Raw genomic sequence first — 12,829 nt, 5'->3', positions numbered from 1 at the left:
GCAAGGTCCTGAGTTCAATCCATGGTACCGCATAAATAAATAAATAAATAAATAAACTCATCTTTTAGTACTTCATCAAAGTTATTTTGTATTAGTTTATTGTTGGTCTTTTCATGGTATTGCTTTCTGGAAGCAAGTTTGTTTTCCTTCATTCTTGGATTTTAAACCTAGAAAGTCCCTTCTTTATTTCTTCCTATTTTATGCATAGGAAAAAATTTAAGATTAAAGGCTTTTGATCTCACATATAGTACACACAGGTAGGAAGATTCACTCATATTAACTTATTAAGTATATTTTAAGAGGGTGAGAAATGAAGCAGCTTGAAGCTTTGAAAAGTTTTTAATCTAATTACATTTCTGTGAACAGCCTAAACTGTCATTAGAGCAATAAAAAAACACTAAGCATGATATTAAAAATACATACTTTTCTTACTAAGAATCATGCATAATTATGCACTCAGTGTAATTTTTCAAAAAGCTACCCAAAATATATTTTCATTTTTAATCAAAGTAATGCCATAATTTAGTTCAGTTTAATCTAACAAATTACTGAAGTGACTGAAAATAAAATTACACAACATCCATCTCACTCCACTGGTATCTCTTAACTAGTTTTAATTATGAATTAAAAATACACACATGCAATGCTCACCCATGTGCACATGTACACACACACACACACACACACACACACACAAGCTTCTCAATAAGAATAATAAGCAGGCTGAGCTATGAGGCTGGCCCTTAAGGTCCGGCTTTTTGTGTTACTCCTCCACTAATTACATTGAAAATTTCTGATCCAGAAAGTCACTTAAATTTTTTTAACTTTCAATTTCTTAAACAAGTAAAATTGGGATCCTTTCATACCTCACAGGGTTTAGTTGATGATAAAAATGACCAGAGGCAAGGAAAACACTGGGTAGAAGGCAAGAGCCTCAGAAGTGTAGTCAGATGTTCTCAGGATTCTAAAATGGACAGGAGAGCCAACTGATAATCCGGAGAGTGATAGTTGTAAGAAATTGTTTTCTGTGGTCACAAAAATGAGATCAAGGTAACCTTGAGAAATGATTTAATGGTTGTGCAACCTGGCTGTGGTGGTGCACACCTGCAATCCCAGCAAGATCCCGGCACGTAGGAGGTTAAGGGAGGAGCGCTGCTGAGAGCTGCTACTCAGCTGGGGCTATCTAGTGAGTTTACGGGCAACATGAGGCAGGAGAGGGTGAGACCCTACCTAAAAACAAATGGAAGGTGGGTGGGGAGATAGTTCAGCAGCATAAGTACCTGCCTGCTGGCAAACACAAAGTCCTAAGTTTGATCCCCTGTACCAAAAAAACCCAAAAGAAAACCCCAAAACCAAACCCAAAACCAAAACAAAAAACAAAAAACAGGTGCCCTGATCAGCTCATTCTCTCGACATGTGCTGTGCCTTCTACTTCGAGTACATTCTCTGTGTACCGCTTCCCATTTTTAACCCTTACTTCTATACTTTTATCTCGTGAGCACCCAGTCCTTCACATATGCAGTTAAATATTAAATATAAGGCACAGTTTGTCTGCATCACAATCCCGCACATCAAGGCCCCTTTATCATTTATTTCTCCTTTTTAAAGTCCTTAGTATTTTCACAGTCTGCGACTTTGCATGCTCTGTCAGCTCCACCCTTGTCAGCTGGCCTTTTCCTGACTGTGTCCTGACATTTAGTATGATGCTCAATAAACAAGAAGCAGGAGGAAGAGCTCAACACTGTATGGAACTGAATAGCACCTCCCAGGGCATCCTGATGGAGGACATGGAGCTACTTGTAGTTGACATTTGACATTTAGTTAAGAGGTGGTTGGGACAAAACAAACAAACAAAAAACCTGTTCAAGCCCACACCAAGGAATACTTCCCTTTATCTCAATTCCTCTTTCAATATTTTATTTATTTTTTTTTTTGTGGAACTGGGGATTGAACTCAGGCCCTTGCGCTTACCAGGGAAGCACTTATTCCACTGAGCCATCTCCCTGACCCTTCTTTCAATATTTTATAATTAATGATGAAGAAAGTCCCATGCTTTAAGAAGTACATGGAGTGCCAAGTAATAAATATTTATTATTAAATTGTTTCAATCTACACCAAGCTTACCGCTACACACCAAGAGTGTGATTACAATATAAATGTACTTGACTACATGTTGTTTCTAGCCTTTTTACAAAGAGGCACCTGTTTTGACCTTGATTCTCATGGTAGAAGCTTCCTTTCCTAGCATGAGACAGGGCCATCCACAGAGAACACTTGGAATCACAAGGCCACATGAGATGAGGGGACATCAACCCTCATGCTCAGGTTTAGAAACCAAATTCCATTATGATTCACGTGGCTTGTGGCCCACGGTTCCAGGAGCACAGCGCAAGCCTGACAGCGTACGGACGCATCATACCACTACTGCTAGCAACAGTCGAAAACTATTTTCTACAAATTCCTGAAAAATTCTGATAAAAGAAGAGTAAATACTGAGTCAACATGAAATATGAATATTGGAAAACATTCAGAACTCCATGTCAAACTTTTAAGCTTTAAGACAAACAACCCGATTTCCAGAGACTCCCTTTTTCTTCCCAATTCTCTTGGGATCACAGTGGCTAATGTTTAACCGACTTATGCAACCAAACCTGCAACTAACCTGAAAGCAAATAAAAAGGCTTTTTGAATGCAATTCTTTTCCCCAGATACAAAAACCAGTCAATTCGAAGTGTAAGTAACTGATAGCACTTTAAATATCATCTTCTAATCACTGTTGCAGCCAATATAAATTCCTATAATTCACTCTGTCTAGTCCCAAATGGATAGTATTTTCCAAGTCACTTGTACTATTAACAGGCAAACCAAAAGCACATAATCACCCAAGAGAGTGAATTTCCCATAAAACAAAATTCACTCACTCTGGCATTTTCCTTGGCATTTGTGAAGGAATTTTAAAAAGACTCAAAACACATATATTTTATTTAAACATTTATTTTTAAGCTGAGGAAGTGTTTTTATTCATTCAATCTGTGGGTATAAACACCATAATATATATAACCAGTAAGTTGGCATTGAACCAATAGAAGGATCATAATATGTATTTTCCTGGGCAAGAAATAATAAAAATTCAAATGGAACATTCTTTAGTAAATTTAGTGTATCAGAATCTAGCTTGAGAATGGAGAATATTCCAGAGTTCAATAGACATTTATTGCACATTACTGTAAGGCAATATTCTAGACATTGATGGTACAAAAATGGAAAACAGCTCCTCCCAATTCTTAAATTAGAATCTTCTAAAGGAGGTAAATGTGCAATTTCCACATAAATATCTACTTCCTGCACCCACTCCCAAGCCAAAGCCTCCATTATCTGGCTACATCATCATGATAGCTCTGTGAAGAGGTTCCTTTTTGCTTTGTGATCATTCTATAATTTTGTCTCCACCATGTGGCCCCATTACTTTTGGAGTAAAATGCAAACTGTTTGGCTCGGTTTGCAAAGCATTATGGGCTCTCCTTCTGCTTTGTTTGCCCCCTTTTCCACGGCCACTTGCCCAGTATGACCTCTTTACATGAGCCTTACTTTGCCAAGGAACAGAGCCTTGTCTTTCCACTTCTTTTGTCTGAGCCTGGCTCTTCAAACACTTGGCGTAAGCTCAGAGATTTCAGGTATCACACACTCGGAGATACTTCACTTAACTGCTTCTGTCTCAAGAAGTATTACCCTTTCCACCTCATTTCCTTCGAAAGACAACTTCCTCTCATTTATTTCCTAGAGAACACAACTAACTTCTGGCGGAAAGTCAGTGGACCTCTCTAATACATATCATGTCAAAACCAATGGACCCATCTTATAAGTATTAAAATGAAAAAATCTGTTACTAGTTAGGTATAACATGTCCTTCCCAAATCTCATTTGTTCAGAGGTGTGGCTTTTGGAAAGTGAGTGGATTTTGACAGGTGCTAAATTCATCAGTGAATTAATTATTCTATTGATGAATTCAGAGTTGAATGTGCTACTAGGAGCCAGGGCTTTGGTGGAGCAGGTTGGTCACTGGGGACACGGGGGAAGTGTCTCCAGGTCCTGGCCAGTGTCTCTTCTGTCCCCCTGATCTCCCTCTGGCTTCTGGATCTTCCTCTGTCTCTCCTGTCCTCCCTTTCTCTTTGTTTCCTTCCTCACCAGGGGCCATGAACGGAGCAGATTTCCCGCAGTCACTTCTCTACACACGTTTCTGTCTTTGAGCCCACTGACCATAAACGGGAGTCTCTGAAACCCTGGGCCAAAATCCGTCTATTGTCCTTTAAACTGGATACTTCAGTTATTTTGTTTTAGCAACAGAAAGCTAATCAATACAAATTCTTCCATCAGAAATTTCAGCTAACTCATAAAATTAATTCTCCCCATATTGAGGGACTTCTGATTAAAATGCTGGCTGGTCTGTCTGCCTGCCAATATTGTAAAACAAAGCTGAGCGTATATTTAAAAGAAAAAAAAGATACTGTAAATAGTTATAAGAGCCAGAATTTGTTCACCTATGTTAATTTGTTCAAACTATTTTCATTTCCTTAGGTTTGCTTCAGTCTACTGTTCTACAACAGAGTGCTTATACTGATTGGAAAATAATTTTATTTGAAATAGCTTCTTCCAAATACAAATAATTAAAACTGTTTAAGTGTATTCAATTTTATATTCTGAAATAAGTGAGAAATAGCAAGCACTCATTTATGTATTTCCTATCTGTTTGTAGAGTATGTGCCTTAATTACTCTGCTTTTTAGATAGCTCATTTTTAGTATTTTTCCATCTATGATTCCAGAAAAGAAAATATACTGAATCTTATAAAATTTCATAAACTTGTATTTCACAATATTAGATTGAGTTAGACTGAAGTCATTTTTGCCTGAGAAAATGAATACATATATATTTGCCAAAAATTTAAAACAATTCAAGGGTACTAAGGAGAATCAATTTTCACACTTGCATTTAGAGACATGTGTTATCACTATTTCCCAAATAACAAATAAAATGAAGATTTTCTTGTACTTCCTGTTTAACTAGCTAAAAAAAATTTCTCAAAAAATACTCTCTACTATTACCAATGGAAAAAAGATGCAAGAACATGACTTAACATGAAAATAATAGTTTATAGACCAATGAGACAGCTCAGAGGACTAAGTGCCTGCTTAGGCAAGCACAAAGACCAGGGCTTGATCCCTGGTACCACAAGCTCTGCTGTCCCCACCCGTGAGCATGCTGAGTCAGATAGCAAGACCAGGTGTGGTGGTGCACACCTGTAATCCCAGTGCTGGGAAGGCTGACAACAGGAGGATCACTATGAGTCTGAGCTGCATAGTGAGGCACTGTAACAACCAAATACATTTAAAAAGTTAGGAAAAGTTTACAAAAAGAGATAAAGATGGACAAGGTAAGATAACAGTACTAACTTTTCATGAAAAAAAAAAAAAAAAACTAACAAGTACAATTCAAATGTACCAGTGAGGAAGTTTTTAAAAAAATGCAAAAATACCTTTATTGGAAATAAGCTTAAACATGCAATAAATAAAATTAGTTTGGCGCAAAGGAAAAACAGGGCAAAACACAGAATTAAATCTTACTTCTTCAAATGCTAGAGCAAACAGTCCTTTTATACTCAGGTAAAATAATCATGGAACTACTTTCATGCATGTTAGAGATGCCCAAAATAATGGTTCTGAAAAAAAATTCAATTTTAAAATACTTCCTATAGAAAACGTATAAAATTAAAAGTAAATTCTGCAGCAAACTTAAATTAGTGGACTGCTATCTTAGCAGCAGTAATAAAACTACACTGAAAAACAATGTCTGGGGGACTGGGGAGATAGCTCAGTGGTCTAAGTGCCTGCCTGGCAAGTGCAGACCTGGGGGTTTGATCCCCAGTACCACATTCCATGCTGGCCCTGCCACAGGTGACTGAGCTAGCCACTGAGACATGGTATGGTGGCGCATGGCTGTAATTCCAGCTCTGAGGAGGCTAAAACAGGATGATCACTAGATGTTTGAGCTGTGTAGTGGAATCCTTTACCAAATACATACAATTAAAAAAAAAAGAAGAAGAAAAAACCAAAGTCTGGGGTACTTATGTCATATATTATATGAAATCATATCCTGCATTGTGCTGCAAAGATAAAGCATCACAATCCTGGTTTTATGGACATATATAAACAATAACGTTAATTTAAAAATGTACTTGTGGTTGGTTAAGTGTTTCCTCCATTTTATTATTTCCATTCTTCTACACTTGCAGCCTGTCACTGATTTATTTTTACTAGCTGGAAACTGGGAGAAGGAATTAAATATTATACAAGCATATTAGCCCTATTTCCTTGTGATTTAATTTCCATCTGCTTTTAAGTTTACTATTTGATAATAACGAACATATCAAAGCCAGCAGTGATTTAAAAAAGAAAACCAAAAAACTCTTTTTTTCAAGACATCAGAAAAGCAAATGCTGGCTTCCTGAAAGCCATTCCAAGGGCAGATCTGGTAGAAATAAGCACATCTTACCCAATACCAAACCAGCTCTATACTTTGCTTCACTAAACACATGACTCACGACTAATGACAGAGTGGAGTGGGACAGAGCTCTTATGTAAGCCCACTCTAGACTGATTAAAGCCAAGGCTAAATGGAACGAGACAACCATCGTTTACATCTATTGCAGCTTATGCTTGACTCACTCTTAAGTATTTAGAAGGCTAGTGCACATCCCTATCCTCTAGAAAGCAAGATTTTCAAGGATGTAAACTTAGGAGATTTCGAACAGGCAAGTTCAGTGAGCAATACACTGTCATGCAGAATGAAGAGGAAACTAACAATTTTATTATAGATGATGTATCAATCAAGGTTCAAATGCTTTCCTGATGAAATTTCATTCAAACTCCACAATGAAGTTAACAGAGAAAAATGTGAAACTGCCTTCCCCATTGAATGCCTATGAAAATTACTGCACAGAAATACAATGCAAAGCTCTTCAATGTGACTGTTTATAATGAGAAGATAAGAATGTGTGCTGCATGCAGGGAAATTTGCAACAAGTCACTCGCCTCTCAAACTGTATTTTATCAGCAAAATGGTCTCCCATGAACGTTAAAAGCAACTATGAGGGGAAGGGGAGAAATTAGCAACCACTCACCATAATGCATGTAGCAGTTTCCTTTGGTGGGATCCAAGTCAATGGCCTTCAAGAAGAACTTCTCAGCCTCGCTCTTACGACCCTTAAAAAACAGAGAAAATGGATGATTCAGCAAAAGATCATGAAGACTTCTTCACCTCTTGGGCACAAAAGAAACAGAGTAGTATCTCTGGGTAACCATCATTAGAAAAATGTTTTTCGTTTTTATGTAAATGAGGACGATCAAAGAGAATACACTGACAGCAGAGACTAAGGACAGACCCTTGGGAAACACACAGAGAAGAACAGAAGATGTAAACCTAACAGAGAGACTTAACAAAGAGGCAGGCAGGGAAGTAGAGAAAGGTTAAAAAGTAGTTTCACAGAAAATAAAAGAATCAGTTGGCTTTAAAGAACAGAACAGAACTGTGTTCTTTTGCATTTTATTTCTCCCTTCTATTTGTTTATTCTTTCATGTTTTCATATATATATATATATATATATATATATATATATATATATAGTCTCACCAAGCAGCTCAGACTTGTAGTGATCCTCCTGTCTCAGTCTCCCCAGCACAGGGATTAGAGGCATGCACAACTATATCTGGTTTTGGTGGCCAGAACAGTGTGCCCAGGGTTCTAGGGCCAGCATGGCATGCCGTACTGGGGATTGAACCCAGGTCTTTGTACTTGCCAGGCAGGTGCTTAGACTACAGAGCTATCTCCTCAGCCTGAATCACCATTCTTGTCTGGCATGGCTAGAATGAAGATCTAGTCGGAAGGTACCAGGTGGTAACCAGAAGCTCTAGCTTCCATAACAAAACAAAATGACCTCACCTACTTATTCCTTCTAATTTATATACTTTCTAATCTATAACTTTGACAATGTTCATTTCTTTCTTCACATATGCTTTTAAAAGCAATTTTACAGGAGCCCTTTTTTTTTTTTTTTTTTTTTTTGGTCAAAGTTAAAGTTGGGTAACTGACCTAATATGCTACGTTTTATGAAAGTTAGACTCAGTCTCCACACTTCCTTCCTTTTCATTCAATCATTAAAGAAAAAAGAGTGAGCCCTACTCTGCCTCCCCACCATACAAAGAGGTTTGTGGAGCTTACAACCAGTCCCGTCATCATCAGCTGTGGCTCATCCCTCTTCCCCTCATCTTCCTGGAAGCCATGCTGAATCATGGAGAGCAGGAGATCTGGTGAGCCTATCTATCCCACTGTCATAGGAAGCATGCTGAACAGTACCCAACATTGGGAATTTCATCAGTGTCAAAACGAAGGAGCAAAATGCAATCTCAGATCTCCAGCCCACTGAGAACAAGTCTAGGAGACAAGAACACACAAGAACTTGGAAGTCACACACCTGAAATTTATGAAATGATAGAAACTGAAGTAAAGAAACAACTCCATCAGGCTAGAGAAATAATCGGATCCAAAATAATCTTTCAGGTATAAAAAGAAATGACAACAATCATGGAAGAATTACTCTGTACATCTAAAGAAGACATAGATTTTAAAAAATAGAGAATAGAAAAATGATGGAAACATTGAATGAACAATAGAGAAAGAATTAGAATGCATAAACCAGATTCAAACAGATATTTAGGAAATTAAGAACTTCATTGAAAGCTGGCAAAAACCACTTGAACAAAATTTAACACAGACTTTCAGATCCAGACTTGCAGACAGCATTGCAGGTAATGATCAAGAAAGGAAAGATCTCTTAAAAAATAGCAAGGAACTGGGAAACAACAATTCAACAGCTGCAAGGTGATGCAGAGAAAAGTAAAATGAGACTGATAGGTATCAACACAACAATAAGAGTCAACACAAATGACAAAACAAACAAACAAAAGAACAACAACAACAAAAACTATTTGCACAAGTAGAGCAGAAAATTTCCCAAGCATGGGAAAATAATCTGATATACAATTAAGTGAAGCACATAGAACTCCAATTAAATACAGTCAAAATAAATCTTTACTCAGATACATAATAAAGATCCCAGAAATTCAGGAAAAAAAAAATTAAAAGCAGTTAGAGAAAAGAATCAGCTCACCTACAATGGAAAGCCCATCAGAATCATGGGAGATTTCTCAACACAAACCATCAAGTCAAGAAAAGCTTGGAGTGAAGTATTTCAGGTGCTGAAAGAAAATAACTTCCAACCCAGATTGATATACCCTAAAAACTATCTATCAGATTTAATGGAGAGATAAGATTCTTTCACGACAAACAAAAATTTTAGAAATTCATGACCACAAAACCAACCCTACAAAGAGTATTGGCAAATGTTCCAGAAAGAGACAAAAAGGAAACAAAAAGGAACCACTAAGCAGAGCCAGAAATTAAATAGAGAGGAAAAGCAGGGATCCTATAGCAGGAAAATAACATGACAAAGATAAGCCAATACATATCAGCTATAACCATTAAACAGCCATAATTCATCTATCCAAAGAAGCAGACTGGCAGCATGGACCAGGAAATAAAATCCAACAGTATGCTGTATACCAGAAACACACTGGAAATTCATAGACTGAAAGTCAAAGCAGGGAAAACAATGCTCCATGCAACAGGAACCCAGAAAAAATGAAGCATAAACAAAGAGATAAAGAAGGTCAGTCTATACTTGTTAGGGGAAAACTGCAAGAGGAAAATGTAACAGTCATAAATAAATATGCACCTAATATAGGAGTACCCAAATACATAAGACAAATTTTAACAGACATGAAATATCAAAGAGTAATAACACAATTGTAACTGGAGACTTGAACACCCTGTTGTCACAAAGAGACTGATCAACTAGACAAAAAAAAAAAGGAAAAAGAAAGAACAGAGCTAAACCAAACTTCTAGAGAAATAGACTTAGTAGAGCACAGCAGATTGTTCCACCCAACAATCCAAGAGCTAGTTCTTTCAAAGAATAAATGAAATTGATAAACCTTAGCCAATCTTATCTAAAAAGGAAAGAAAAAATTCAAATTCATGCAATAAGGAAAGAAAAGGGTTAAAGTACTACATATCCTATAGAAATTCAAAAGATTGTCAATTTTCAACCCACCTTGAAAATTTTTACACTCACAGGATGGAAAACATGGAAGAAATGGACAGGTTCCTAGATACATATAAATTACCAAAATTATGTCAAGATATAAAAATTATGAATACCCCAAATCAGTGAAATTAAAAATTAATTAAAAAAAAACTATCAACAGAGAAAAGCTCAAGTCCTAATGGATTCACAGCTGAATTCTACAAGAAATTTAGAGAAGATTTAATGCCACCTCTTCAATGAAGTTGAAAGGGAAGCAATTCTCTAAAACTCATTCCTGCAGGCAACTATTACTCTGATACCAAAACCAGAAAAAGACCCAGCAATAAAAAGAGAACTACAGGCCAATCTCCCTAATGAACATAGATGAAAAAAATCCTCAATAAAATACTAGCAAACAAAATGCAACAAATCATCAAAAAGATTATACAACATGACCAAGTGAGACTCATCCAAGGAATGTGGAAATGGTTCAATACATGCAAATACACAAACATAATACACCACATCAACAGAGCCAAAGTCAAAAGTCACAAGATCATCTCAATAGATGCAGAAAAATGTTTGACAAACCTCAACAGTCATCCAAGATAAAAGCCTTACAGAAAATCAGAATAGATGGACTTTACCTCAACCTGATAAAAGCCATCTATGAGAAATCATCCACCAACATTATAGTAAACAGAACAAAACTGAAAGTCTTCACTTTAAAATCAGGAACAAGACAAGGATGTCTACTGTCACCTCTTATATTCAATGTAGCTCTGGAAACATTAGCCAAAGCCACTAGACAAGAGAAAGAAATAAAAGGGATGATTGGAAAGGGAGAAGTGAAATTATCATCATTTGAAGATGACATAATAGTCTAAACAGAAGACCTCAAACAAACTCCACTAAGGGACTTGTAGATTTAATAACCAAATCCAGTAGCATTGCAGGGTACAAATTCAACATTCAAAAATCAACAGCATTTCTTTACGTAATCAATAAAAGCACAGAAAGAGAAGTGAGACAAACCATGCCTTTCACAAAAACATCCAAAAAGTGAAATATTTACAAATCCATCTAACAAAGCAAGTAAAAGATTTATACAGTGAAAATTGTACTACTCTGAAAAAGAAATTTAAGAGAATTTCAGAAAATCTAAAGATATTTCTTACCCATGGATAGGAAGAACCAACATTGTGAAAACTGCCACACTTCCAAAACTGTTACAGAGTTTCAAAGCAATCTTAATTAAAATACCATTAGTATACCTGACAGAGCTAGAGAAAACAATCTTAAAATTCGTCTGGAACCCAGAAGAGACCTAAAATAGCAAAAGCAATCCGGGGCAACAAACAAAAGGCAGGAAGCATCACAATCCCTGCCCTGAAATTAGGCTATAAAGCTACTTTGATAAAGTCAGCATGGTACTGGCATAGGGATAGACCTGAGGATCAGTGGAACAGATTAGAGCATGCAGACATAACTACAAACACATTTAGCCTCCTTATCTTTGACAAAGAGACCAAATATGTTCACTGGAAGAAAAACATCATCTTTTATCTATAGTACTAGAAAAACTGGCTTTCCACATGTTGAAGGCTAAACTTAGAACCATGTTTATCACCATGCACTAAACTAAAGTCAAAATGGATCAAAGATTTAAATACTAAAACTGAAATACTAAACATACTGGAGGAGAAAGTAAGTAGAAATCTTGAAGACATATGTGTTGATAGAGTGTTCATGAACAACAGCAACAAAAAGCATAAAAAATACTTCAAAGAATCAACAATGGGGATCTTGTCTTTTTAAAAAAGTTTTGTCATGAAAAAAGAAATCACCACTAGAGTAAAAATAAAACTTACGAATTGGGGAAAAATTTTAGACAACTGCCCCTCAGACAAAGGACCTCTATCTGTAACATATAGTTAAAAAAAAAAAGTCAGGACTCTAAAATTCAAAGACTCAATTAAGAAAAAATGGATATTTCAGATGAAGAAATATAAATGGCAAATAAATGTGTGAAAAATGTTCAATGTCATTAGAGAACTTCAAATTAAAACAACACTGAGATCCCATTTTACCACAGAAAGCAGGACTATCATCCAGAAGCCATCCAATAACATAAGTTGGAGGGGTTGTGGGGAAAAGGGAGCACTTTTCCACTGTCGGTGAGAGTGTAGACTGGCACAACCACTACAGAATCAGTGTGGTGATTTCTCAAAAAGTCTCATTCAACCCAGCTATTCCTTTTCTGGGTATTTTTCCAAAAGAACTGAAAACATAATAGCACAGCAATATATGTGCACCCATGTTTATGCCAGCACAATTTGTCATAGTTAGATCTTGGAAACAACTGAAATGCTCATCATCTGAGAAATGGATAAAAAAAAATGTGGTATTTTTACATAATGGAGTGTTCCTCATGTATAAAAAGATAAACTCTAGGCTTTTATAAGTAAATGGGCACAACTAGAGACCATACTCATAAGTGAAATAAATCACACCCACATTTGAAAACATCATATTGTTTTGCCATTGTAAGAACCTAAGAGTGTAAATAAAATCTGAAAGATAGAATAGATACCCTAAAAGATAAAGAATTTGTTCAAAGGGAAGGAACAAC

At 36.4% G+C, this 12,829-nt stretch overlaps 1 protein-coding gene across 3 annotated transcripts in view; it reads right to left on the bottom strand.

Annotated features, from left to right (window-relative positions):
- Tmtc2 (transmembrane and tetratricopeptide repeat containing 2) overlaps window positions 1-12,829 on the bottom strand; it is a 434,585-nt gene that overhangs the window by 78,742 nt on the left and 343,014 nt on the right. For all 3 annotated transcript variants that reach the window (XM_004623764.2, XM_023716254.1, XM_023716256.1), the window contains one exon: window positions 7,177-7,258. In XM_004623764.2, coding sequence (XP_004623821.1) covers window positions 7,177-7,258 — 82 coding nt within the window. The remainder of the gene's footprint in view (window positions 1-7,176; window positions 7,259-12,829) is intronic.

The sequence above is a fragment of the Octodon degus genome, unplaced genomic scaffold (genome assembly GCF_000260255.1).
Source record: "Octodon degus isolate 3935 unplaced genomic scaffold, OctDeg1.0 scaffold00004, whole genome shotgun sequence".
Taxonomy (NCBI): Eukaryota; Metazoa; Chordata; class Mammalia; order Rodentia; family Octodontidae; genus Octodon; species Octodon degus.
The sequence above is the reverse complement of the archived record's forward strand: the minus strand, read 5'-3'. Positions and strand labels throughout refer to the sequence as shown.